Here is a 27500-nt window from a genome sequence, read left to right on the forward strand (position 1 = left end):
ACTAACACCTTCACAAAACTGCCCAGATTAGCCGGGATTTTTCAGCCACTTTAAACATTTTTTCCCCGGCTGTATAGAGGGATTACGTTTTGTCTCCTCGCTTTTAATCTATTTGGTAAATGGGGGTTTGACACAGACAGGAGAGCGATCCGGCTCTATATGAGCGTTCTGCTCTGAACCCGATGCCATTCTGGCTCAGAAGCGGCTGCGAAAGCCATGGACAAGAAGAGCTCTGCCTTCACCATCGAGCGCATTCTGAGCGCGGAGAGCTTGGAGAAGCCCTCGGGCCCCGGAGCCTGCGAGGAGCAAGGGGCCCCTGAATCAGAGGCGGTGGATCAGACGGACGTCCGGTCGAGCTGCTGCTTCTGTTCACGCTGCGGAGAGATCCTGAACACGGCGGCGAGATCCATGAACACGGAAGGAAGTGAAACGCCGTAAGTGCTCTTCGGCATTGAGATTAACGTGAAGGAACTATCATCGGGATATTATTATATTTTAACTAATGACAACTATTTGTGTTGTGCATTTTTTTCCCATTTATACTAGTATATATATATATATATATATATATATATATATATATATATATATATATATCTAGCTTTTTATTAATTTATTTTTAGTTTTATTTATTTTTACGCATTAAGTATAATAGAATAAAATAGAATTAAAAAAAGCATTTTATTTTATTTCTGTATATTTTTATATTATTTTAAGTCGTTGAATTGTTTTTATGTCTTATTTTAGTGTTATTTGAGTTTTAACATTTGAAGTCATTTTTTTTTCGGTTTAGTAATTTTTGTTTGTGTCATTTTGTAATTTATAGTAGATTATATTTGGTATATGTTTACATTTTTCATTTCTTAAATTCATTTGTATTTTATACTTGGTTATTTTCATAAGCAGAAATATTGTGGCAGAAAAAAAAAAAATATAAATAAATATATATATATATATATATATATATATATATATATATATATATATATATATATATATATATATATATATATATATATATATATATATATATATATATATTATTTTTGCAACAATATTTCTGCTTATGAAAATAACCAAGTATAAAATACAAATTAATAGTTTGTATGAAGTGTGTATAGTTAGTATTACTTTGTTATATTCCTTTTAGTTTCAGATAACATTTGTTTAGTTTGTTTCACATCATATCAGTTCATTATGGTAATACCTGTTTTAGTTTTAAAAAATATTCTGGTTCTCAGTATGTGATTATGTTCTGTGAGCCTGTCATGTAGTTTGGGGAAAGCGGATGTTCACGGAGACGTGTTCGGCGGCCGGAGCTCACGGCAGGGAAAGCTTCAGTCACGTTCAGAGGAGGGTCCGGCGCCACCGCACCATCTTCACAGAAGAGCAGCTGGACGCTCTGGAGGACCTGTTCAGACAGAACCAGTATCCAGACATCAACACCCGCGAGCAGCTGGCCCAGAGAACACACCTGAGAGAGGAGAGAGTCGAGGTGATCCACAAAACGTGTTTTTCAAAGGTTACTCTCTTGATTTAAAGTTGTTCCCGTCCTAAAAATAAACGTTCAGCGGAGGACCTTCTGGTTCTTATTCTGGAAGACTGTGAGATGTAAAGTCATAAAATGTCAAATCAGCATCGCAAGATATAAAGTCTAAGCTCCGAGATGTAAAGTCAGTATTGTGACATAAACGTCTGAGTTGAAAGACATAAAGTCAAGACTACGAGACTGTCAGAGTTACAAGGTTGCCAGATTTCTCCGTATGTATCTTGCGATGATTTTTATTTCTTCATTCAATTCTGATTTCCGTAATGTGCCGTTATTTCTTTGTATTTAAAGACGTTCTCTTCCGTGCAGCCGCAAGCCCAAGACACGCTAGAAGTCGCTTTAGTGAATAGCGGTTTGTTTGTTGTAGGTGTGGTTTAAAAACCGAAGGGCGAAATGGCGGCGACAGAAGCGTCTTCCGTTCAGCCTGCGAGGAGCAGACGACTGGAGCACAGCGCTTCACAGCGACTGATAAACCCATCAGGATCACACTCCTCTGCTGCAAACAGACTACAAGTCATCTGACGTCACTCACTTCCTGTTTTACTGACATTTCAAATACTATTGAGGTTCTTCCTGGCATCTTTGTCCAAATGCAGCTTTTCACAGAATCCTCTTTACATCGTGTGATGTTCCTTTTGTAAACGGTGTACATTTTTGGCCTTTTTTATTTAGAGAACACAATTGTTTCTATCTACACATGTCTATGAAATGCAAGAACTTTGAAGCTCAGTATCTCAAAACTGTTTTTTTCATGGTTTTTTTTAATATTTTATATTAATTTACATGCAAGCCAATATTCCTGTCAAAAATGTTTCTTCAGCGTTATTTTCAGCCAGTAATGATAGAAATTAGTTCAGTGGGGCTCTAGTTCATGTGACAGAAGACAAATATCTTGAGAAAGGCATAGAACCCATTATCATACAAAATGATATGTAATGCTGTAATCTTTTTGGGTTTACTAGAGACACTTTATACACAGTTTGCTTGTCGGTTGTGGGATTTGAAAGTTAAATATTACAAATAATTGTGCGTCCGATCCGTCCATTGCATCTTTGTTTACATAGCACTTTTATCAATACAGATCGTGCCAAAGCATGCATCAAATAGGAGAATAGAGCGACGGTAATGTCATTATTGAGTTAAGAGCATCGTCCAGCTCGGTTCAGTTAATAGTATCCGTGCAATCAAACCTAAGATAATCACAGAAGATGAAAAAAACCTTGGGAGAAACCAGGCTCAGTGGAGAGCCGGTCAGATCGTGTAGAGGACTCATCTGAGAGGTTCTGACTTTCTCAGTGACAAGGTCTTCACTGGGGATCTGTCTCGGCTCTCAATCCCAGTTCCAGCACTTTATATTCTGCCACAGTTCCAGTTCGAAGTGAACGCATGCGTACAACTCATCCGTGCGTGAAGACGTTGCACAGCGCAAACCGTGAATGAAATGATCCAAAGTGAAGTAAACTTAGTGTAGGGAGCAATGAAAACTGTGCTGGGATCATATCAGTCGGAGCATGATTATCAGAGTTAACTAAGAGAACGATGCTAGCTCATCTCTAGTTGCTGATGCGCCATCTGATCGTGAGCACGAAATAAGAAAGAAACAGACTAATATTAGCCTGGATGCCATTCTTGTTACAATGTAAGAGTAACAAGTTCTTTAAAGATCCATCTCTTTAACCTGGTTTACACATTGATCTAGTTTTAAACATGAAAAGTGTGTCTACCTCCCAAACAGCGTTAGGGAGACTGTTAGGAAAATTATATGTATTTTGATTCGGTTTCGATATTCTAGGTACTATCAAATGGACGGTTTTGAGAACGCAGCAAATGTGGAGGATTATATCGTGATAAGAGCTCGCTCGAGTGCTGAGGATCTAAACCGTTCAGGGCTTTGTAAGTAATTAACAAATCTATCTGATCTTTGATAGAGCGTGCATTATTGACAGAACAATGACAGCCGTGAATAGAAATGCAAGTGAAAATGTGAATGAATGTTAATGCATGCAGTTTTTTTTATAATGCGTCATGGTTTTAGATTAAAAGCAAACAATCAGTTAACTCAAATAACTTGATATTTGATAGATAATATCACGAACATGCAAACACTCCTCCTATGCTTTTGTTCTCGTCCCATCCATTCCTTACGCTAGGATATGCGTTTATTTATTACTTTATTGATTTTCTTTCATTTTACAGCATTTACCACTGCACAAACTCCAAGGTCTCCTTATGATGTCATTAGTGAGAGACGGTAGCATCTGTTTCTGGTATCCTTTCACGTTATAGTAGTATTATGGGAAGAAGACAACAATCATGTATGATGACCCTTTAATGGCAGAACTGTCATTTATTGTCCTTTTCAGCACAAACATGTAATGATTATTGGTTTAAAATTCCAGCAAGCACAAAAAGAAAACATTTTAACCTCATGTTTTATTCATTTAAAACCTCAATTCTGCTTCTGACATAGGTAATGTTATCCTGATATTTTTCAGACGCCGGTCTGAATTCCTGCAAAGCCCGGTCATACTGTTCCAGGGCCTCCTTAAGTTTATCTCCCTCAATTTTCCCAACGATGGCCTCAATAATCATATCGATCCCCAAGAACACCACCGCTAGCCCAACACTGGCTAATGTACCTGCTGCAATTATAGCATACGTTCTTGTTATGTTTGTCAGAATAATTCCTTTCTCAATTAAATAGCTAACTAAAACAGTAGCTCCCACGGTTGCGATACCACAAACTGCTTCAAAGGCCTTTGAAATGGCTTTAAAGTCCGGAGAAGACAGAGATGGCAGGTTTCTCAGTTTCTCGTACAGAGTGGGCTCCAACTTCTCCTTCAGCTTTACGTCAATCCTCTCTACTTCTGCCTGTATCTTATGAATGGATCCAATGATCATGTCACAGTTCTCTCGAAGAGTCGCGCTCTCGTTCAGGTAGATGTGTTCGAAGGAGCAGCTCAAGTACTTGTTCATGACATCAATCAGTTGGTTGGTGGCTCTGAAGTTGCTCTTCATCAGATCGTGAAGCTCTTGATTTCTACGGATGAGCTGCTCCCTTCTCCAAGGATTTTCAGGGTAGAAGATGTCACTCCACATGGTTCTTTATATTAGGATCCTAAAGAGGAGAAACCATTTTTAAGGAAACTATTATTAAATGGCCTTCAAAGCAATTAAATGGTTGATAGTACCTAGAATATCGAAACCGAATCAAAATACATATAATTTTCCTAACAGTCTCCCTAATGTTGTTTGGGAGGTAGACACACTTTTAATGTTTAAAAAAAATTCAATGTGTAAACCAGGCTAAAGAAATGGATCTTTAAAGAACTTGTTACTCAATGTACTTGTTACATTGTAACAAGAATGGCATCCAGGCTGAAATTTTTCCAGCTGACTAAAAACTCTTAGGTGGTCACACAGTATTGAAACATTATTGTTAGGCATATGGCCTATTAGTCTTTTTCGCACTACGCAATATACTGGAACCGCAATTTGAGTTCGCTGTAATTCATAGGTGGAGAGTGAGCTAATTGTAAATGAGGACGCATGAGCCCTTTATTCACAAACGACTGGAAATCATGCATGTTTAACTATTTGTGAATCCTGAGGAGAGTTTTTGGAAAGGTTTGTTTTACACAGTTTTCTCAGATTTTTCTCATGTATTTAGTTTCCTGAATGAGACCCATGGGACATACACTAGACAACAGCATGTTCATCTTCCTCTCAATTCCATGCATTTGCCATTTTATTCACAAACAATCATGCAACTGACCGCATCATGAATACACTGCCATGTCAATGCATGAGTTTTAACATCGGCGTGCCATGCAAGATTAATTTTTTTCACATATTTCGACATGGAAAAACTATTAGTGTCTGAATAGAGCGTGTGAGTTGATATATGATGAAATTCCATGCCCATAGTGTCTAAAAATTAACACCAAGTGTCAATTTTCTCATTAAAAGTCAATATGTGTAGAATGTGTAAAAATTATAAGCACTTTAAACTACTTACAGTCTGGTACGGAAGACTTGGCGGTCCCTTTCTTGTTACCTTAAAAAAAACAAAAAAACAAGGTAGTTTACTAATTACAATTTCTTCCGTTTCTCGTTACCTTAAAATTAATGCAAAAGAGGCAATTCTATTAAAAAATGAATTACAATTTCTTTCTGTAGCAGTGGAAATATGGTAAGTTACAGTACTAACCCAAGCGTTTCAGTCAGAGGCTTCTGGATGAGAGACGCTCTTCAGGTCGTGAGACAGCATCTAATGTAGCTCTCGTTCTCCTGGATATTTAAAGGTAAAAGGGTGACCTCCCCGGTGAAGCAATCCAGAGCAGAAACGCCCCGCTTACCAGCTCTCTTCTGCTTTCCACAAACCCTCTCGTCTGGATCACTTCTCTCCCACAGAAACAAACTTCCTGCTTTTTTGTCAGCGTTCAATTGTTCAAGGTTGTGATTCATTATGTGATTTAAAAAGTATTTGCTAACTGCCTGATGAAAAATCAGAAACCTTTGAACTCTACCCAGCCGGGAGAGCTGGAGAAATTATTAATTTATGACGTTTCACTTGTTAAATTATGACAAAGCGTGTTGTTAGCTTGCATCTACAATTATTGCCATTAGGTACACTGTAAGAACATTATTTATTACATTATCTGTTAAGTAGTATCCCTAAAAACTAAATTCAGTGTGTAATTTAATAACAGATAATACACCTGTGAAATCTGTATGAGATGAACTACTGGTATAGCAATGTTTACGATGCTTAAAACTTGTTTCAAAATGTGTAGTTTTACTAGTTAATAAGCAAAACACTCACTGTAACAGTTTAATAATTCAATGTTTCACTTAACAATAGAGCATTAGATGTTTTTATATATTGTCTCCACCTGTGTCTAGTTAATTTAGTGATTTCCTTGTGTATTTAGTCCTGTGTGTTTGTATTCAGTTTGTCCGGTCGTCAAGGTTAATCCAACTCTAATCGAACACACCTGCTTTTAATTTTCAAGCGATCCTGAAGACCTCAATTAGTCACTTTGGGTGTGTTTGATTAGAGCTGGAGCTAAACTCAGCAGGACAGTCGTTCGAAAGATAAGAAATGTAGTAGATGACTGATGGTGAAAAGAAAAAACGTTACCCATATTTTGTTTGTTTTTTTTGTACGTGTGCATGGTAAACGTCATCAGATTCTGTTTATATGAACCCTAAACACTGCATTATATTTAAGTACATGTGCATGACACGTGTTTGCAAGCAAAGTCAGTAAATCTAAAGAGAATTGCTGCTCTGGCCTTAGTGATATGGCTAAAATCAATTTCCAAATAAGAAATCATTTTTATGTTACCCAATAAAAAAGGGTGTGATTTGTTCTTGACAGGAAATTAAAAGCATAATTTTCTTGAGCAATAACTCATCCGAGTAGTTCCATACCTGTATCAGTTTCTTTTTGATGGTAGCAGTGAAGGCGGAGCAGGAAGGAAGGAGGAGCCTTACAGAGGCGGGGCAGGAGGGAAGGAGGAGCCTGACGGAGGCGGGGCATGAGGAAGGAGGAGCCTGAGGAGCCTGATGGGGCAGGAGTGAAGGAGGAGCCTGATGGAGGCGGAGCCTGATGGAGGCGGGGCCTGACGGAGGTGGAGCAGTAGGGAAGGAGGAGTCTGACGGGGCGGAGCAGGAGGGACGGCGGAGCCCAGCGGAGCTGGTGGACTGATGGGCCACGATGGAGAGGAGGGAGCTAGGAGCCATTTTGGAGTCGACAGGTCGAAGGGCCAATCGGAGTCTGGGACTCAGAACCTGAAGGCAGATGGAGACTGGCAGACCTGGGGCAGATCCAGCACACTGATGAGCATACTGCTGCTTACGTACCTAACCGAGACGTTCCCAGATGGAGAGAACGGACTCATTATGTCCCCTTGCTCCAACCTCCAACCATCTCTGAGAGCTGAAACTCGGTTTCCGACTCTTCAGCAAATCTATTGATTCCACTTGTGACCTGTTTATACCCGCGTGACGAGAGGGGCTCAGGGTTAGTTAAACACTTGCTAAATTTCATCTGTGTTTTCTGTTCAGAGCTAATCAGGGCTCCAAGCAAGACGTTCCTCCATCAGGGAACCAGGGTCCGGTACGTAACCGAGACGTTCTTTTTAGCAGCATCATATGACCCTTTAAAAAGGACCCTTTAAATGAATCATATGACCCTTCATGAATGAAAAGTGAACCTTTAATAACGGAAACTGAGAAATAATGATAGTGTTTATTCGTCAGCATTTAAATGTGCAGTTACTCACGTGGATGCTTCCCTGGGATTGAATATAAAACGATATGTTCTTTAATAACATGAAAATTAATGTTCATTCCGTTATCATTATTTACGGTGTTGCGATTGCAAAAAAGGTCTTTGCCAGACATTTATTCATAGAAATATTGTAGAGCACGATATCACGTTGCCATATCCAAAAATAACGTTACAAAGCCACCTGAAAAACTATGCGCAAGTGCACATCATTTTAAAGATGTATGTGTTTGCAAACATGTTGTTTAGTCTTTACGTTCATTAAACAAATGTTTAAACTAAATTATATCACAAATGTAATTTCTGAGCACTGTTTCGAGCTCAAAGTTGTGATTATTTTACTGATCCCATCACAGAGGTCATGACTTTTTTCTTCAGTAGAACAGTTAAGATTTTTTTAATGTTTAACAGTGATCCTTCATGCGCCGCATAATTCATAGTAAACGGTTAAAATTTGTATTAAAACAATTAGCTGTAGTTTTCTAATGTAGTCTGACCAGTTAATTAATTAGCCTATATATCAAGTTAATTAAAAAGTAATTCCAAACAGTCTCTTCCTCCAGTACTGCACTGAACTTTCTTACAACAGAGTTTGGCAGAAATGATCCCACGTACAGTACTTATTTCTCAAGTCTTATATTTGTATTAAAGGAAAAATGCACAATCACCCGTGGCTTTATGACCTTTTCATATCAGAAGAATTTTATTTCATGATTATTTTCTTTTTCAACAAATCATTTCACATTACTTCCATTCTCCTGTATTCCTGAATGTTTTAAGCATGAATGCAGCAAACATTTCAACCTAACATTTTGTATTCATTTAAAATCTCAATTTTTGCTAGGACATAGGTAATGTTATCCTGATATTTTTCAGACGCCGGTCTGAATTCCTGCAAAGCTTGGTCATACTGATCCAGCTCCGCCTTAAGTTTATCTCCCTCAATTTTCCCCTTGATGGCCTCAATAATCATATCGATCCCCAAGAACACCACCGCCAGCCCAATAGTGCCTAACGTAGTTGCTCCAATCTTAAGAAACGTACGTGATACGTTTGCCAGAATAGTTCCATTCCTCACTAAATGGATAAATAAAGCAGAGGTTCCAAGAGTTCCAACGCCACAAATCACTGTGAATGCAGTTGAAATGGCTTTAAAATCTATAGAAGACAGAGAAGGCAGGTTTCTCAGTTTCTCGTACAGAGTGGGCTCCAACTTCTCCTTCAGCTTTACATCAATCCTCTCTACTTCTGCCTGTATCTTATGAATGGATCCAATGATCATGTCACAGTTCTCTCGAAGAGTCGCGCTCTCGTTCAATTTGATGTGTTCGAAGGAGCAGCTCAAGTACTTGTTCATGACATCAATCAGTTGGTTGGTGGCTCTGAAGTTGTTCTTCATCAGATCGTGAAGCTCTTGACTTCTACGGATGAGCTGCTCCCTTCTCCAAGGATTTTCAGGGTAGAAGATGTCACTCCACATGGTTCTTTATATTAGGATCCTAAAGAAGAGGAAACTATAATGGAACAGGCATTACCCAATTAACAATTTTAAAACCTCATTGGAATCTTCAAAGCATTGTAAAATTATTACAAGCACGTTTTTATTAAATATGTTTGTAAAAAAAAATTGAATTGGCCTAGATCTAATCTAGAAATGCACTGCAGCCAAAGACACATCCCTGTAAAGAAAAAAACAACGAGAAAAAGACAGCATATGCTCCTCGGTTAGGTTTTGAATCAGGTTCTGGTTTAAGTTGGTCCTTTGGTCCATGTGATTTATATTTTGAGACAAATCTAAAATGCTAACTTACGTCTAAGCATCCATATATATATATAACACACATGTGATGTGATTAAGGTCTAAACATTACTGAGCAATCCACTGTTTTGTTTTCAAATGAGATTTGGAGCCAAATGAAAGGGAGTTACAAATAAATATATTTTGAAGTTTGCACGCTCATGAAGCCTATGCCAGTTATCATTTTGTTAAAGGTCCCCTGCCATTTTTCACAACCAGATAAAGCCAAGATAAATGTTGTTGCCAAGAATGGTGTATGTTTTCACTTTGACGCTTACCTGAGAGAAAAAGTAAAGAATTCGGAGTAAGGATTAAAGATTAAAGTAAAGATTACAGTATCATACTGTAGTTACTATGTTCTGAACATAAAGGCCTTGGTTTCACAGACAGGACCAGGCCGTAGTGAAATTAGATAATTAAGCAGGTTTTACCAAAACTCCTATTAAAAAAAGCTATTACTGGTTCGCATCCTCCTTGTTTGTGAAACCAGAGAAAATCCATTTTTTCATCAAATGTAATATTGACGTTCTACTTACTTTCAGTCTGGTACAGAAGGTCTTTCCGTTTCTCGTTACCCTAGAATTAATGCAAAAGAGACAATTCCATTAAAAAAAAAATTACAATTTCTTTCTGTAGCAGTGGAAATATGGTAAGTTACAGTACTAACCCAAGCGTTTCAGTCAGAGGCTTCTGGATGAGAGACGCTCTTCAGGTCGTGAGACAGCATCTAATGTAGCTCTCGTTCTCCTGGATATTTAAAGGTAAAAGGGTGACCTCCCCGGTGAAGCAATCCAGAGCAGAAACGCCCCGCTTACCAGCTCTCTTCTGCTTTCCACAAACTTCCGGCTTTTTGGTCTGATTCGTTATATGATGTGTGCATAAAAAAGCGCATATTTTAATCAGAACTACACAGAATGGGGAAACATATATTGCTTATTTATTAAACAGCATGTTCGCACGGGAAAAAAACATTCTAAGACCGAGATTCTCTCATTTTACGGCATTTCAGATGTTTCTCCTAATATTCCTTAGGAGGAATAAACATAGGAAGACATTTAAAAACTGAACACCCAGAATATCTCTCGGTCTTTCTGTTTTGTTGCTCAATGGTTGCACTTTCTAACCTCAAGAGATGTAGAAGTGATTCTGACGTGCAAACTGGTGAAGATTTCCGCTACTAAATGAGCGATTTCCCCTACGGTTTCAATCGTGATGCCTGCTACGGGTCAAGGAGAGGTCGGCACGGAGCAACAAAAGGCTAAAAAGCAAGAAAGTTTGGAAAGTGTCCGCTGGGAGAATATCTAGCAGCTAATTAAGTTCAATGGCGTCAGGTGTGTAACGTGAACCATGCCCAAAAACACACTCGTCGCTCATCAACCCAAAGCCAAGCTTTAATCGTTTTTCGGGCAAGAATTTAAGCAAAGCTCTCTTTTGTCCAGTTTTTTTAAATAATAAAAAGATCTCACTCTTTGATTTTTCTTTCCCACGCGTTATATGTTTTTTTCAGTTAGTTTCACTTAATGGCTACATTTCTGCACATATATTATCAGTTCATCATTAAAGCCTAAATCTTATTTAATAGAGTCAGAGATGAACTTCACGTACACTCATTTATTGAATCACTCGCAGAATATCTAATATTTTGTTGGGTACACACCACAAGATAATCGGGCTGATTTGGAGGTGATTGTGAATCGTAAATATTCAACGCATGTAAGATCTGGAGATTATCACGGGAAGCAAAAGAATATCCAATCAGAAAGGAGCTGACTCACGAAAGGATTGCTCACATTTTGGATATTTTATAAGATTAAAAAAATCTTTTGGTTGCTTGCCCAGCTTTGCTGGTTAATAAGAAAAAATCAGGAGTGTAATAAAAATATCTGATCAGAAAGATGCTATTTTTGCTCTTTTACAACTGAGAGATTATTTCATTGAGACATGTTATATACAGAAGTGTAAAGAATGACAGTACACACGCTCACATGTATCCTCATCTGGTTACTTACTCATTTTTTTATTGAAATCGAGGCAAATTTCGGGAGCTGGCCATACAGCCCAAAAAGTCCTACTAATTCATTTCACCAATTTACTAGAAACTGCACATCATTTATTGAACGGAGGGGATGAAGTAGTAACTTGTGGGCATGCATGTCCTGCACAGGGCTGCTTAATATTTTAGTTTGAATCATTTTAGTGATTAATTGCTTTAATTCCGTTACTGTAAACAGTTTCCTCTCAGCAATCACCCGACAAGATACACAGTTAAGAAACACGCTACCAGTGCCAAATTATTAAAAGTGCACTAAATTATCTAAAAAAATGGTCTTATGTTGGTTATCTTCAGCCCAGTGCAGGAACACAATGAACTCCATGTAACTTTAGTGATGTTACAGAAGAATTAATCCACTAATTAGTCCAATAGTTTTTTCAGCCTTTTTCGAGGGAAACCAGCAGTTATTGCTCAAGAATATCATCCTCATCGTTTACTGGAACAAATCACACCCTTTTACCGGGTTAACCTAAAAATGTCATTTGCTGAATTAAAGCTTTTCTACGATAACAACCTTATTTTTCAGGGGACAGCAGCTCTGCTTCAGAAAGATTCATTGACGTCCTGCCCTTTGACTGACTCCATCTTCGCTCACAGACACATGTAAAGCACATATACGGGAATATCATGCTATGTTAAGGTTCACATCAGATTGATTATTATTAACGATTAATTATGATTGATGATTATTAGTGTGTGTAAACATAGTAGAGGAGCTCAAGAGATGATTTAAACATCATTCATAGCAGTTTACGTGAATGCTTTTTCTTGACTGGTGATGCAATTTTAGACTCTTACAATAAAATATCGTGCAATTATATCTTTGCATATGGCTTATTACAGCTGAGATGATTAGAAAGATTTTAGGTCTTCTGATAATGATATCTCTGTCTGGTCCTTCCAACGAATGTGTTTATAATATTAATATCTGGATAAACTCAGGGGTCCAAAATCTAAAATTTAGGCGGAAATTCAAAAAAATGCTTAAGTTGTCTTTCCTGACAAGGAAGCAAAAAAATAATAATTTTAAATTAAAAAAAAAAAAAAAAAAAAAAAAAAAAAAAAAAAAAAAAAAAAAAATATATATATATATATATATATATATATATATATATATATATACTTTTTATTTATGATTTCAAGTATTTGTGCAGGCTTCACAGTTTTATTTCAGTGAAGTTCATTTAATTTGATCTCTGAAGGGGATTTCTTTTGAGGAAGATGTAAAGGCCGGACTCGGACAGGCGTTGAAGATCCAAGCTTTTATTAAAAACACAACGTGGTCAAAACAGGCAAACAGTTGCATCCAAGAGAGACAGAATCGTGTGCCGGTCAGGGCAGGCGGCGAAACACGAAACGCCGCTAACAGCCCGAGGTCAGGACCGAAAAGGGCAGTCCGAGTCAAACAATGGGCCGAAAACAAGGCTATGGAAGTGAGACGGAATCAGAAAAAGAGCAGAAGACGCTCGGTGGAGTCTGAACAATACTGAAAAGACACAGGAGAAGAAGAAGCAGAAGAAGAAGAGCGGGGTCCGAGGCGAGAGCTCCCTCTGCTGGCCTGGCGCTGAATTCATTTAAAGCTGCAGTCCGTCACTTTTTCTGGTTAAAAAGTATCCAAAAGAAATATCTGAGAAAGCACACGAGCAGAGCTGCTGTCCCGCTCGAAAAATAAGGCTGAAGTTGTTATTGTAGAAAAGCTTTATTCAGCAAATGACATTTTTAGGTTAACCCGGTAAAAGGTTGTGATTTGTTCCAGTAAACGATGAGGATGATATTCTTGAGCAATAACTGCTGGTTTCCTCGGAAAAGGCTGTTTGTTTCGATCGCCGCTGTTTCCTCACAGCCTGCGCAAACGCCTTGAAAAACAACAACTAAATCTGTCGTGTTTGTGAAGAAGAAGTCACGAAACTGCGTTACTGCCAAAGATACACAATGAGATTACTCACATCTAGGTGAGAAGTATAATATATTTAGATTTGTCCATAAAAAAACTGCATTTTAATTGTAAAAGGATATCTCCATAATCCGATATTTTAATTACAATTCATGCGCTTTTCTTTTTTAGTATTAAGTAAAACACATTCTAAAAATAGTTTTAAGGACTTCATTTCCTGCTCTATGACAAATCTGTAAAAAATAATATTAATATTAAGTGTTTTTTTTTTTAATTACACATTCATTTAGTGTTTTAGGAACACTACTTAACAGATATTGTATTAGCAGAAAACCACCTGCACCTTTATCATTTTTAACATATTTTTTCTTAATAACATGCTGCACCATAAATAAAGACTTATGATTGTACAAGTGTGTGTGTGCTTATCTGGCCAGCCCTTCAATGGGTGTGTCTTTTTGATAAAAAATGTGCTTTTTGTGCTAAATGAGTGTTAAAAATCAACATTTCTTGCTTTTTTTTTAAAAACAATCTGCCAAGTTGAAGCTCTTCTCCTGACACCTGCTTTGCTCATTCTCTGATTCTTATAAATCAAGCTCGTCTGTATTTTATCTTACTGAGATCAAACGACCAGGCAGTTAGCATATCCTTTTTAAATCATAACGAATCAGAGCTCACTGAACGATGACACAAAAAAAAGCCGGAAGTTTGTGGAAAGCAGAAGAGAGCTGGTAAGCGGGGCGTTTCTGCTCTGGATTGCTTCACCGGGGAGGTCACCCTTTTACCTTTAAATATCCAGGAGAACGAGAGCTACATTAGATGCTGTCTCACGACCTGAAGAGCGTCTCTTATCCAGAAGCCTTGGTCAATATTTCCACTGCTACAATTAATTAATCAACTAGTTAACCTTTAGCTTTCATTTTAAGGAAAGGAGTCTTCTGCACCAGGCTGTAAGTAGTTTAAAGTGCTTGTAACTTCTACACATTCTCACAGAAATCTGAGGTTAACCCTATTGTTTCTCATGTGGAAATATATAAAACATTAGCACGGCTGCTAATATAAAGGTATTCAATACTCGTGTGGTCGGCTGCATGATTGATGGCTTTGAATAAAATGCCACCGGCTTAAAAAAATGAATGTTTAATGCGTTTTAATGTTTGATTGTTCTGCTCTTCAGTGCTTTACGCCACACCGAAGAGCAGAAAATGTCCCAAACATGCCATAAATTCTGCTCAGTGTTTAGGGACCACGTCTAAAGGCCATCCTTCTCATTCTTGCTGACTCTTCTAGCTCTAGTTTCCATAACGCTTGCTTCTCTCCCTAAAGATCCTGACATAAAGAAAAATGCTGAGCGACATCTTCTACCCTGACAACCCTAAGAAAAGGGAGCAGCTCATCCGCAAAGGGCAGGAGCTTCGAGATCTGATGAAGACGAACTTCAGAGTCACCAACCAACTGGCCGACGCCATGAACAAGTACTTGAGCTGCTCCTTCGAACACATCTCCCTGATCGAGTGCGCTACGCTCCGGGAGAACTGTAGTCTGATTGTGGGAAGCGTGAGCAACATAATGGCCGTGATCGAGAGGATCGACAGGGAGCTGAAAGACAAGCTGGAGCCCGGCCTGTACGAGAAACTGAGGAAAATGTCTCTGTCTTCTGCAGCCTTTAAAGAGATTTCCAAGGCTTTCGAGGAAGTTGGCGGCGCTGCCACCGTGGAAGCTGCCGTTTTCATCGGTTATTTAATCGATAACGTGACCACTCTGGCGAACGTCATAAAAACGTACGCTATAATTGTAGCGGGGAAATTCGCCTGCGTTAAGCTGTCGGTGGTGTTCTTGGGGGTCGACATGATCGTGAAGGACTTCATCGGGAAATTCGAGCGTGATCAACTGAAGACGGCCCTCGAAGAGTACGACAAGGTCCTGGATGAGTTCAGGCCGGCGTCTGAACAGTATCAGGATAAGATCACCTACGTCAGAATGAAAATTGAAATAGAGAAAGATGAAATGCTGGCTTGAAACGTTTCTGAAAGGTGCGCTGGAATTCTTAATTGTTGTCACGTCTTTGCGCTTAAAAGTCTCGCTCAGAGTGACAATGTAAAAAGAAACAGCCTACTGCTAAATAAATTGCAGTTCTTCAATTAAAAGTTGACGAGTGATTGTCCACTTCTTCTGTAATACAAATATGACATACAGAGAACACAAAAGCTCGATATCTCGATGTTTTATTGCATTCACAAATGTGAGGTTCTGAAGGGTCCGCAGTGCTCAGTCCAACAAATATCACGTTTTAACACACACTTGACTTTGAATTTAAAAAATTGTCCATCCGAAATCAGTTTCTGTCAAATAAGAGTCTCTTGTCCATCTGTTTGACTCGGCCCACATTATTTGGTCATAATTCACAATTATAAAGTCTTCGTTCGGTGAAACCGGACACATTGTGTAACGTTTCGGTGTACATTACAGCTCATAATGATCGTACTGTTTCTGATCTGTCCGTATCAGATCACCTCCAGGGGTCTTTTTGGGCCCAACCGGCAGTTTTCGATGTAAATGCATGTCGCATTTTGGAATATTAAAAACACTGATGCACCTCCTACACGGAGCCATCGGTCGCCGACGAGCTGCGCTAGTTCACCTTCATCATCAGCGTGGTTCAGCGCTCCTCGTCAGTAAACAGCGGCTGTGGAACTGATCACAGAAGCGGCTTCACAGACTAGATGATGATCTTGAAGGCCTATGCTTACTCTCGCCATCTTTTCCAGTAACCTGATCTCTCTACTCTTGATAAACCGGTTTCATATTACAGTGGTAGACTGAACATGATTTTAGATGAAAACTCAAACTGTTTTATTCGTTCATTCAGCTCCTTGGTTTACGCCTGAACTGCATGAACTTAAAACTAAAGGCCGTATTTTAGAGAGTCCGGTCTGGCCTTACTGTTCATAAAGAGATGTATGCCGATCATATTCAGGACTACAAACGCCCTGTTCAAAGCTAGATCTAATTATTACTGCAACATAATTGGAACTCAAAGACTTCTTCTAAGTGGTAAACAATATTTTGCGATCTCCTGATTCTTTGCCATCTGATAGGTACTACGCTGACTTTCGTCATCCTTTTATGACTGTTTTGAGTCTAAGGTTAGAAATGTACACTCACTACCGACAACTACAAAGATAGTGGTTCTGATAAATAGATCTAATTAATTATTAGGTTGCCATTAGTTATTAAAGTTGTTGATGCTTCACCTGTCTCTGGTTCTGCTCCTTCATCTTATAAATCTATTCTTACCCCCATACTCAAGAAACCAGGAGCTGATCATCGAACTGTTATTATTAATATCAAATGTACTATTTATCTCTAAGAACGTTTTATCTCAAATTCATGAACATCTCTTTAATAATAATTTGCTTGTGAGGTGATATTAGGTGTTTTGAAAGGTGCCATTAAATAAAATGCATTATTATTATTGTCATTATTATTAATTATGAACAATTAAAGGGGTCATATACTGTTGCGAAAACATTATTTTGTGCATTTGTTTTTGCATATGTGGTTTAAGATAAAAAAAACACACATTATTTTCGTCATACACCAACCCTGCACCTAAACCTACCTCTTACAGGAAACTACTGGCATTTTTAGATTTAAAAAAAATTAAACCTTCTGTTTTATTGGCTTGTTTTCTCATGGGGTCCCGAAAAATGTCCCCACAAGGTCAACATTTACTGGCATTTCTATCCTTAACATCTCAAGAAAAAAATAAAGGATTGGTTTTGCTGTACTTACACGTATGAATATAGAATTAGCAAAAACCAGAAAATTAATGTACAATGCAGCAGCCTTTTCTTAACTTTTATTTGAGGGGAAAAAATAACATGAGAGCAATACCAAAATAAACGAAATAAAGTTCCAGTCATCATCTATAATTCAAATCAATATAGTGTTTACATTTAACAACAAAATTATCTACTGGGTGGTATCTACTTGCTTTCTACACTTTGTTTACCAATAAGGATATGTTTATGAAGGTAATAAACCTAATTACAGTTATCGCTCTATGACGCACGCCTGTGACGTCAGTGGCTCGAGCCGGACCCCGCGCATGCGCAGCAGCAGCGCCGCCTCAGTTTCGATTCGCTTCCGACAGAAACACAAACCCCGTCGAATCGGTGACAGAAACCCAATCAAAGTTGATTTCCTCGCAGCCGCCTGCTTTCACGCCGTTCTCTGCTCTCTTCAGACGCTCCAAACACGTAAGACGAAGAGGTTTTGTTCTCACTGTCGTTCTCTAGATAAGCGGTGTAACGATGCTAACGGTACTCGTGAAGCTCAGTGAATGAACTCAGCCGCTAAAAACACAACATTAAAGAAGATTTGAGGTAAAACGCTCCCTTTAAGCGGTTTGATCCGGTGTCAGTGAGCTAATGCTAGTTTTAGCGTTAAATAGCTTTCGGTGCTTTGAAGCATCTCTGCCTTTTGTGTGGTTTCATGTTTATATCTTGTTTTTTGCTTCTTCTAAATGTCATGTAAGTGAACATTTATAGGATTGTATCATAATACAGCACTGAAGATATCAGCTATGTTTTGAAGTTCACGCTAAATTATGTTAATGATTAAATAATTTTTTTTTTAGTGAGAATCAGAAAGAGCTTTATTCGCCATATACATGTACCTGTATGCATATCTGAAAAAAAAAAAACATACCGAGGCTTAACAAGTAATAATAATAACGTGTATGAATCTGGAACAGAAAGTTATGTACTGCACTGACTGTGCATTATTTATAGTGCATTAAATAGGATAATATTTGTAATATGATGATCCATTGTTTTGACTTTCTGTTCTTGCATGCAGGGAGAGATGTCCCGCGGAGCCCAGAAATCACACGCAAACTCGTCTAAACAGAACGCTTCTCTGAAAGCCAGAGGACTCAAAGACATCAGGATTGATGAAGAGGTCAAAATCGCTGTAAACATCGCTCTGGAGAGGTTCCAGTACAGCGATGAGAAAGGTTTGAACTCATGTCGAGCCAGCTAAAAACTCTTTTATCGTTATTTAGTTTGCATTTTTTAATAATTTTAAGGCATAGACGCCTTATATATATATATTGTGTGTGTATATGTATATACAGTATATATATGTGTGTGTGTGTGTATATATATATATATATATATATATATATATATATATGTATATATATGTATATATATTATAAAATGTATGTGAATACACAAACATATAGCATACTTAAAAAAAAAATATTTCCATGTTTTTACATGTATATGCATGTATTAAATATAATAAGCATAACATATTTTTCTAAAATGTATACATGCATGTGTGTGTGTTTATATACTTACACACACGTACAGTATATATTATGTACACAAAAACTTTCCTTTTGAATGCAACTAATTGCAATTCATCGTCATCTGACGGCAGCACCGATTATTTTGTGTTTGTCATATATTATTATTGTTACACAAATCAAAAGTGTAAATAATTTAGTCAAAATGTTATCACGGCGAGTCAAATCAGGCGTCATGGTGGGCCGACTTTGACCTCGGTTTGAGTGTTTAAGAGTTTAAAGATGTTGTTGTGTCTCATAGAGCTGGATTTCCCTTCTTCGCTGACAAATTCAGAGAGAGCGTTCATACACCGGCTCGCTCAGTCCCTGGGTTACGTCTCAAAAAGCAGAGGGTGAGCTGGGTTTTTGTGCACAGCCGACAAACACAAGTCGGCTCTACTGAAAACAATAGTTGTTCAGTTTAATAACTCAGTAATAGTACTAATGTTACTGTAAATTATAATTGTAATGTGAAGAATATGTGAACTGTTGTCACAGGAAGGGCTCCAGCCGCTATCTTACAGTGAGGAAGAAGGACGGGACGGAGGCGTCTCGCTCCATCATGACCTGTGACCTCTCTCATAACTCCAGACACATGGTGCAGAGCCTGCTGCAGAGGTTCCCCATCACCAATAAAGAGCGCAACGAACTGCAGCCGTGCACGGAGAGAGCTGTCTTCTCTTCCCCCGACGCCAGCGGTGAGGCCGAGATCGTCACCACAGCCCGCCACAATAAAAGTCTGCCATGAAATGAAGAAATTATGACTAAATTATAATAAATTATTATACTAAATATCTTGCTTTTGTAGAACGTAGGATGCTATTGTACATCAGAATGTATTTCTTAAATCAAATAGTAATTAAAAAAAAGTGTAGCAGTTTTTAGTTGACATTTTAAACACCCAAAATAAAATTTAATTTGAGTAAATATTCAAATTGAATTGTTTGCATTGTAAGATTGGTTGATTGGCACTATTTTTATCATTTCTTGGTAATATCAAATTTAATATTAGGTCATAAATACAGAAAACATTTAAACAGTCAGTAGAATTTCTGAAAAATAAAACATTTGATAGGGCACTGTTATTGGAAATTGCTTTTTTTGATCATTAATTAAACCATTAATGCTTAAAATGTAAAATGAAAAAAAAAAAATAGTTCTTAAATTGTGATTCGTTGTTTTAACATTTTAATAAATTATTAAATTAAGTTTCATAACTTTATATAATGTGCTTTTGGATTACTGAAAAATGAACAGAATTCAGAAAAATAAAAATGGACAAAAAATAAACTGAAATTAAAAGGCATTGTTATTAGACCACTAAACACGAACAAGAAATCGGTGCTTATTTTTAAGTACGCTCTTCCATTTGTACGTAAAAATAGAAATGTAATTTCTGTTTTGTTGATAAGTTGTTTGGTGGATTCCTCCAGACAGTAAAAGCAGGACCAGCGGGCGTCTGAGTCACGGGATTCCTCAGGTTCCTCAGAAACGAACCCCGTCTGAGCTGGACTGTTTCCGGCGAGCGCTGCCCGTCTACGAACGCCAGGAGGAGATCATACACACCATCAGGGAGAACCAGGTGGTGCTGGTTCTGGGTGAGACCGGCTCAGGAAAAACCACACAGGTTTGTATATTACATCCTACATTTCACAAAGCCGACGTGCGTTTATTCCAAACGCTGATATCCTCTCTCAGATCCCTCAGTTCCTGCTGGACGACTGCTGTCGGAGCGGGCTGCCCTGCCGGATCTTCTGCACTCAGCCCAGGAGGCTGGCCACCATCGCTGTGGCGGAGCGCGTGGCGGCGGAGCGCGGGGAGAAGATCGGACAGACCGTCGGCTATCAGATCCGCCTGGAGAGCAGGTGCCGAGTTAATGTAATGACAACGAAGTGTTCCAAACCGACTGCAGTCGTGCTGATGAATTGTGGGTAATGGCTCGTCCTCAGAGTGTCTCCTAAAACCCTGCTGACGTTCTGCACGAGCGGAGTTCTCCTGCGGACGCTGATGTCCGGCGACGAAGCCCTGTCCACCGTCACGCACGTGATCGTGGTGAGCGCCGCACGAGACTCTTCTCCGTGTGCTTTCTGGCCCGCGTCTTAATCTCGTCTCCTCCGGCAGGACGAGGTGCACGAGCGAGACGGCCTGACCGACTTCCTGCTCACGAAGATGAAGGAGCTGGTCCAGAAGACGCCGTCGCTGAAGCTCATCCTGTCCAGCGCTGCTCTGGACGTCAACCTGTTCGTCAGATACTTCGGAGCCTGTCCTGTTATTCACAGTGAGAGATCTTTATGACGGAGAAACGCTTTACAATACGTTTCCAGTTGCATAGATATTAACTCCTCACTTTTATGAGATCTTTTATGAGTTCAATAGGTCACCTGGGAGATTTGCTTAGATCTTTTTTTTTTGGTTTAAAAATTCAGTTAAGAAAAGGTAGATAGGTCAGTACTACTTTATACATTTTACGCATTATTTTCTTTACTCTTTGCTTCAGAAACTTGGGTTAAAACGTTGGTAATGTTCTATGTATTTGAGGCGTGAGAAGTAGGAATGGTGAAGAGCAAACATTTTGCTTTTTAGGTCAACATCAGCCAATTTTGTCTTAAATGGCGCTTCGTCTTTTGTAAGATGGGATTTTTACCAAATAGATTCAATCTCGATTATCTTGAAGTTATCCTAAATCACATTTCATTATATTTTCTACGAATTGCATTGCTATCTTCAGGAATTGAGTTGGACTGTATGAAGGTTAAGTATGACCCTGATACACATCAGATGTAAATGTGATGTTTGGAGTGTTGAACGATGACGTTGAATTTCCGTTTGAAGTCAAAGGTTGTCCGTATGAGGTCAAGCAGCTCTTTCTGGAGGATATCCTGCGGACCACCGGCTACACCAACAAAGACATGACCAAATACAAGAAAGAGGCGCAGAAAGGTGACGCTGAAGAATAAAACACACTCCTGGTCAGAAGTGTGGGATGATAATTAAGATTTTTGTTATTTGTCTAAAAGAAGTGTTAAAGTATGAATTTTCAGCATCATTCAGTGTCACATGATCTTTAGAAATCGTAATAATATACAGATTTACTGCTCAACAAATATTTCTGATTATTGTCAATGTTAAAAACAGTTATGCTGCATGATATTTTTGTGTAAACCCTTGATGCATTTAGTTTTTTTCGGGGTTCACAGATGAATAGAAGTTGCATTTATTTGTAATAGAAATGGCTGTGACATTATCAGTGTCTTTACTGTCACTTTTAATGTATCATGTGTGAATAAAATTGCTAAAGTCTTTATTGAAATCTTTTGAATGGAAGGTAGCGTATCACAGTTTCCAGAAAATATGAATCAACAGGCAAATCAGTATATTAGTATGATTTCCGAAGGATGTAATGATGCTGAAAATTCAACTATTAACAGACTCACAGAGAAAACTACCATGGTGTTTTAGTGATACGTTTAAATCACGAATGTAAAGTGGGAATATTACAAAAAGTCTAAATGTTTTGGGAATTTATACGGATATAAATTCTATAAATATATATTTATTCGGAAATAAACATAATAATAATAATAATAATAATATGCTCTCGAAATATTACATAATTTTGACTTAATTGTCAAAATATTTTGACTTTATTTTTGAAATATAATAATATAAACTAATATATATATATATATATATATATATATATATATATATATATATATATATATATATATATATATATATATAGCATTAAAACTCGGTCATAGAAAACAGATACTTTACATTTAATATATATTATATAATATATAAAAGAATATTTAGCAGCTTTTACTGTAATTCTGATCAAACAGAGCAGCTACATGTCCGTCAGGTGACACGGTTAGAATAAAGAAGTCTGCTTCTGTGTGTTCAGAGGAGAGACAGCAGACGTCTCTGACGGAGTGGTGTGACGCCCGTCTAGACGTCTCACAGCCGGACGCTCCGAGGGAAAAGACACACTCTTGTGTCCTGCAGGAGAACGATCTTCTGGATGACGGCGGCGACAGCGTCTTCAGTCAGATGGTACTGTCTTTGCGTGTTCTTGTGACCTCGGGGGTGTTTGCTGAATTCTGGTCTGGTTTTAAAGCGTTTCTGTTGTCTGTGCGCAGAGCGAGAAGGACGTGTCCACGCTGGAGCCCTGGCTGCTCAGAGAAATGGACGCCTGCATCTCCAACATCTTCTTGAACCAAGACGCCGACGCCTTCGTGCAGCTCTTCAATCTGATCCTGAACGAGAACATCAGCGGTAGGGCTGGAGGATGGGGCTGCACGGGAAATCGTAGTGAAATCGCGATAAGACAAAAGCTTCCATAGACGTATGCATCTCGTCAGTGATCAGTAATAAATCTCCACTCGAACGCCAGAGAAAATCAGGAGAAATTCTTTCTAGTGGTTGCTGAATAAACAGATTTAAAAGGATCCGATTCGATTCAGTATGGGTTATTTTGGATATATACCAGGAGCAGTACATGCCAAACCTTCTCAAGGAATAAAAAGCTTTGAACTAATGCTGTAAAATGTACGTATGAGTAAGTTGGTACTATGTTATAATGTTGAAGGTGAAATTGGACTGATTTGTGCTTATTCCTTGGTCCTGGCAGGTATGCAGTAAAACCTAATGAGGTGTAGTGTGCGTCTTCTCTCATGTTTTGTGGTCTTTCAGTGGATTTCAGACACAGCGAGACGAGCGCCACGCCGCTGATGGTGTCCTCCGGACGAGGTTTTCTCAGCCAGATGGAGCAGCTCCTCAGCATGGGCGCAAACGTCAACATCAAAGCCTCCAACGGCTGGTGAGGAGTCAGAAACACAAAACACACCACAGGCATGGGTTTAACAGCACACACGGATGTCAACCAGCAGACTTATTACTGTTAATTAAGGCTAAAGACATAAAAAACTCACTCTTAATGAAAATAAACAAGCACAGAGTCATGTGGCGTTATATGGACAAAAGTATTGGCACCCCCTTCTAATGAACAGGTTTTACTACTTCAGTAATTTCCATGAGTACTAATCTAAGCATGTAATGATATTCTAGGGATTTGTGTGCTTCTAATATTATAGCAAGAGTTGCTATAATGATGATGCATCTGTGTATAAGAAACGATTGATGGAGTCCGAGCGGAAGAACTAGACGGGTCTTTGACTTTGGTGAAAACCATCACCAAACACCAGTGATTTGTACATATGTGTGCAGTTCTTTTAGACACTTCCAAAACTGTTGAAACAGAGATGTTTCCATTTTTGTTGCCACAGCTCAGAAGTGCATTTTTCACATGCTAAAATAACTAAAACTAAACAAGCTGAAACTATCGAATCAAATTGCTATAAATATTTAAACATTAAGGAAAAACTGTGAATGATGGTTAACTGTAAAAATGATGGTTAAATAATGTTTAATTAAAACTAAACGTAATATTAAAACAGCTCAGTCTACCATGCATTGTTTAGGTGTTCGTACCATAAAATGTTTAATTTTTCCTTCAGATCCACTTGTAAGATATAATATTATTTCAGTTAATTTGGTACTTTGTGAAACGAGTTAGAGTGAGTAGCCGTTTATAATATAGGTTTGAACTGCTCCTTCCTTAAGTAACTCAATCAGTAATGAAGTGTGCCGCTTGAACTGTTCAGAAGTGAATAAATGTAAATGTAATGTTTGTTTCAGGACTGCTCTTGACTGGGCCAAACACTTCAATCAAACTGAGGCTGTAGATCTGCTGGAGTCTCACATGTGAGCATTTCACACATTCTCTATTTACTGAGCATGCAAGAGGGTGTGTCGGTAAGGTGTGTGTGTGTGTGTGTGTGCAGATGGTGTGTTGAAGCGGGTCACCTGGACGAGGCGTCTCTGGTCCAGACGGCCGCGTCGGAGCTGAATCCTGAGGACCAGGAGCTGCTCAAAGCGTACCATCACAGCTTCGACGATGAGAAAGTGGACCTGGATCTCATCCTTCATCTGCTCTCCAGCATCTTCCAGAGCTCTGACGAGGGTGAGACCTGCGCTCCACTTCATGTCTGCGGCGGCCATCTTGTTTTGAAGTCTTGGAGTTCCTGCCAAGCTGTTAAAGGAGTGAATCTCACTAAACGTTTTATTAATAAGATTTTTATCCCCCATTTTAAACACATTTCCTGATCAGTTCTTATTGCTGTAATACAAAGTATATTTTTCTCTCATTGCTGTGACACTTTAGATGTATTTTACATGCATTGCTTACAAAAGTATTATTTTCAGTAACTGCAATTTTTTTAGATCATTCTCATTGTTTTAAATTGATACTAATTCTTTAAGTAAGTCTTTTGTTTCCAGGTTTGACCTGAATATTTTCTTGTGCTTTCAACAGTTTGACTTTTATTCTCATAACGTACTTAAATGAATGACGGAACATTTTTAAACGTTTATTAATCCGGTTGATATTTTTTAATTCTCAGGCGCAGTGTTGATATTCTTGCCTGGCTACGATGAGATTGTCTCTCTGAGAGATCGCATCCTCTTTGATGATAAAAGGTTTACAGATCACCAGCAAAGGTCTGTCTAAAGACTCGAATCATTGCATGTTAATGTCTGTGTTTACTTTCAGAGGCTGAAGGATTGTTTCATTTCTTCAGAATAGCTCGCAGTCAAATGCATACGTCAATGCAGTCAGATACCTTTATTAAAAAATAGCTTTAATAGTGGTGTTTGTTGGTTCTTGATGAACTAACTGCCCGTCAGCAGGTTCCAGGTGTTCATACTGCACTCCAGCATGCAGACGTCAGACCAGAAGAAGGTCTTGAAGAACATGCCTAAAGGTGTTCGCAAAATAGTGCGTATCTGTTTCTCTTATTTCTATAAACTTCACAGAGACTCCTTTAAATGTGAACAAACCGGACGATCTCGTCTCTTTCACCAGATTCTCTCGACCAACATCGCAGAGACCAGTATCACGGTCAACGACGTCGTTTTTGTCATCGACTCCGGCAAAGTTAAAGAGGTGGGTCTGCTGGAAAAGAAGTAGTTCAGTGAGAAATTAAAACATGCCGCTAATTTCCTCTGGCCATGAGTTTGATTTATTTTTTCTCAGCAATGGATGCGAATGGGTGCCGTCAGAATGAGAGTCTGATCCACATCTGGAGAAGACAGAAGATCTAATCCAGCATTTAGAAACCACAGAGTCATAATCCGTAATAACTCATCCTTCAGTGAAAAAGTGTTCTGGTCTGAATCAGTGCCTGGTCTGTGCAGATTTCTCTCCTGTTTACAAACCAAAACAGCTCTAAATATGTGTCTGGATTTTGATGCAAGATTTTTCACTGGAGGAGTGCTGTGGATTATTGGGATGCTTTTATCGGCTCTTTCGACTCTCATTCTGACGGCACCCATTCACTGCAGAGCATTCATTTCTTTAAAATGACAATTAAAAAATAATAATATATAATTATAGTGTGTGTATGTATGTGTGTGTATATATATATATATTTATTTATTATTATTATTTTTTATTTATTTATTTATTTTTATCCAGTTTTAATTTTGTAGAAGTTTAGAATGAAGCCGTTCTTGTGTTCAACAGAAAGCCTACGACGCTCTGAATAACGTGACCATGCTGAAGATGGTGTGGATCTCGAAGGCCAGCTCTCTGCAGAGGAAGGGCAGGTGAGTCCGCGTCCGTCCAGCGCGTCAGGCGAGATGAGCGTGTGACTGTAGAGCTGATGAGACTCTGTTTGACGTGTCGTTTAGAGCGGGCCGCTGCAGACCGGGCATCTGTTTCCATCTCTTCAGCCGTCTGAGGTTCAACAACATGCTGGAGCACCAGGTTCCTCAGCTGCTGCGCATGCCGCTCCAGGTACACACACACACACACACACACACACACACACACACACATTTATTTCCATGACTCTATACACTACTGATTCACAGCTTTACTTTCATTAAAAAAGGGAAACGGCATGCTTTTTTTTGTATTCGTAGTAAGATGGCAGTGATGCACAAAGGAAATGGGGTATATAAAACTAATTAAGATCTCCAAAGTACAAAACTGATTTTTGTGTGCAGATAACTGTACTGTATACTAAATATAAACCTGAACATAATGAAGAGTTTTGGAAATTTGAATTTTGAAATGGAAACTGTGTAGAAACCCTGTGCATCAGTCATAGATGACAAGTCTGTGTGTGTCTCTGTGTGTGTGTGTGTGTGTGTGTGTGTGTGTGTGTGTGTGTGTGTGTGTGTGTGTGTGTGTGTGTGTGTGTGTGTGTGTGTGTGTTTCAGGAGCTGTGTCTGCACACTAAACTCCTGGCTCCGGTCACCTGTCCGATCGCTGAGTTCCTGTCTAAAGCTCCTGAGCCTCCTCACCTGAACACGGTCAAACACGCCGTACAGATGCTGAAGGTCAGACAAATCATCTGTTTGTCATCAGATCGATGTTTAAATCGGACTGAAAATCAACTGAAAGAAGTGGTGTAGATCTAAGTCACCCTTTTAATCAGATGATTTTTATGCATGTAAAGAGCTGCTTTATCAACTGGATTCAAAAG

General features: G+C 38.7%; 5 protein-coding genes across 6 annotated transcripts in view; 3 read left to right on the forward strand and 2 right to left on the reverse strand.

Annotated features, from left to right (window-relative positions):
* The first annotated feature begins 216 nt into the window (after nt 1–216).
* Nucleotides 217–2018, forward strand: LOC122345125 (homeobox protein goosecoid-2). The gene is made up of 3 exons (XM_043238954.1): nt 217–424; nt 1275–1495; nt 1917–2018. The coding sequence occupies exons 1-3, from the start codon at nt 217–219 to the stop codon at nt 2016–2018; spliced, it is 531 nt and encodes a 176-aa protein (XP_043094889.1).
* A 1847-nt stretch (nt 2019–3865) lies between these two features.
* On the reverse strand, nt 3866–5947 carry LOC122345715 (single-pass membrane and coiled-coil domain-containing protein 3-like). The gene is made up of 3 exons (XM_043240129.1): nt 5760–5947; nt 5568–5606; nt 3866–4667 (listed from the first exon to the last, which is right to left on the reverse strand). Exon 3 carries the CDS (start codon nt 4646–4648, stop codon nt 3983–3985), a length of 666 nt encoding a protein of 221 aa, XP_043096064.1. The 5' UTR covers nt 4649–4667; nt 5568–5606; nt 5760–5947; the 3' UTR covers nt 3866–3982.
* A 2581-nt stretch (nt 5948–8528) lies between these two features.
* LOC122344973 (single-pass membrane and coiled-coil domain-containing protein 3-like) lies at nt 8529–10472 on the reverse strand. Of its 2 annotated transcripts, none has more exons than XM_043238655.1 (3): nt 10310–10472; nt 10179–10218; nt 8529–9343 (listed from the first exon to the last, which is right to left on the reverse strand). In XM_043238655.1, exon 3 carries the CDS (start codon nt 9322–9324, stop codon nt 8644–8646), a length of 681 nt encoding a protein of 226 aa, XP_043094590.1. In that variant the 5' UTR covers nt 9325–9343; nt 10179–10218; nt 10310–10472; the 3' UTR covers nt 8529–8643. The 2 variants fall into 2 exon arrangements, with proteins under 2 accessions (XP_043094590.1, XP_043094588.1); XM_043238653.1 differs by having other exon boundaries at nt 8529–9358.
* A 3852-nt stretch (nt 10473–14324) lies between these two features.
* On the forward strand, nt 14325–15736 carry LOC122344901 (single-pass membrane and coiled-coil domain-containing protein 3-like). The gene is made up of 2 exons (XM_043238525.1): nt 14325–14539; nt 14916–15736. Exon 2 carries the CDS (start codon nt 14934–14936, stop codon nt 15606–15608), a length of 675 nt encoding a protein of 224 aa, XP_043094460.1. The 5' UTR covers nt 14325–14539; nt 14916–14933; the 3' UTR covers nt 15609–15736.
* A 1957-nt stretch (nt 15737–17693) lies between these two features.
* LOC122345421 (3'-5' RNA helicase YTHDC2) overlaps nt 17694–27500 on the forward strand; it is a 16546-nt gene continuing 6739 nt past the window's right edge. Inside the window, exons 1-20 of the mRNA XM_043239539.1 lie at nt 17694–17851; nt 18453–18609; nt 19208–19298; nt 19444–19643; nt 20379–20572; nt 20644–20810; nt 20895–20997; nt 21067–21223; nt 21778–21885; nt 22856–23004; nt 23091–23226; nt 23644–23770; nt 24649–24714; nt 24795–24973; nt 25413–25509; nt 25699–25786; nt 25874–25954; nt 26534–26616; nt 26701–26806; nt 27235–27354. Of these exons, the coding sequence (XP_043095474.1) occupies nt 18459–18609; nt 19208–19298; nt 19444–19643; nt 20379–20572; nt 20644–20810; nt 20895–20997; nt 21067–21223; nt 21778–21885; nt 22856–23004; nt 23091–23226; nt 23644–23770; nt 24649–24714; nt 24795–24973; nt 25413–25509; nt 25699–25786; nt 25874–25954; nt 26534–26616; nt 26701–26806; nt 27235–27354 (2403 nt within the window). The 5' untranslated portion in view covers nt 17694–17851; nt 18453–18458. The remainder of the gene's footprint in view (nt 17852–18452; nt 18610–19207; nt 19299–19443; nt 19644–20378; nt 20573–20643; nt 20811–20894; nt 20998–21066; nt 21224–21777; nt 21886–22855; nt 23005–23090; nt 23227–23643; nt 23771–24648; nt 24715–24794; nt 24974–25412; nt 25510–25698; nt 25787–25873; nt 25955–26533; nt 26617–26700; nt 26807–27234; nt 27355–27500) is intronic.

Source organism: Puntigrus tetrazona, chromosome 5, assembly GCF_018831695.1.
Source record: "Puntigrus tetrazona isolate hp1 chromosome 5, ASM1883169v1, whole genome shotgun sequence".
NCBI classification, from domain to species: Eukaryota; Metazoa; Chordata; class Actinopteri; order Cypriniformes; family Cyprinidae; genus Puntigrus; species Puntigrus tetrazona.

Coding starts and splice junctions, on each gene's coding strand:
- LOC122345125 (XM_043238954.1), top strand. CDS start 217: ATGGACAAGAAGAGCTCTGCCTTCACCATCGAGCGCATTCTGAGCGCG. Junction 425..1,274: donor ATCCATGAACACGGAAGGAA/GTGAAACGCCGT, acceptor CCTGTCATGTAG/TTTGGGGAAAGCGGATGTTC. Junction 1,496..1,916: donor TGAGAGAGGAGAGAGTCGAG/GTGATCCACAAA, acceptor TGTTTGTTGTAG/GTGTGGTTTAAAAACCGAAG.
- LOC122345715 (XM_043240129.1), bottom strand. CDS start 4,648: ATGTGGAGTGACATCTTCTACCCTGAAAATCCTTGGAGAAGGGAGCAG.
- LOC122344901 (XM_043238525.1), top strand. CDS start 14,934: ATGCTGAGCGACATCTTCTACCCTGACAACCCTAAGAAAAGGGAGCAG.
- LOC122344973 (XM_043238655.1), bottom strand. CDS start 9,324: ATGTGGAGTGACATCTTCTACCCTGAAAATCCTTGGAGAAGGGAGCAG.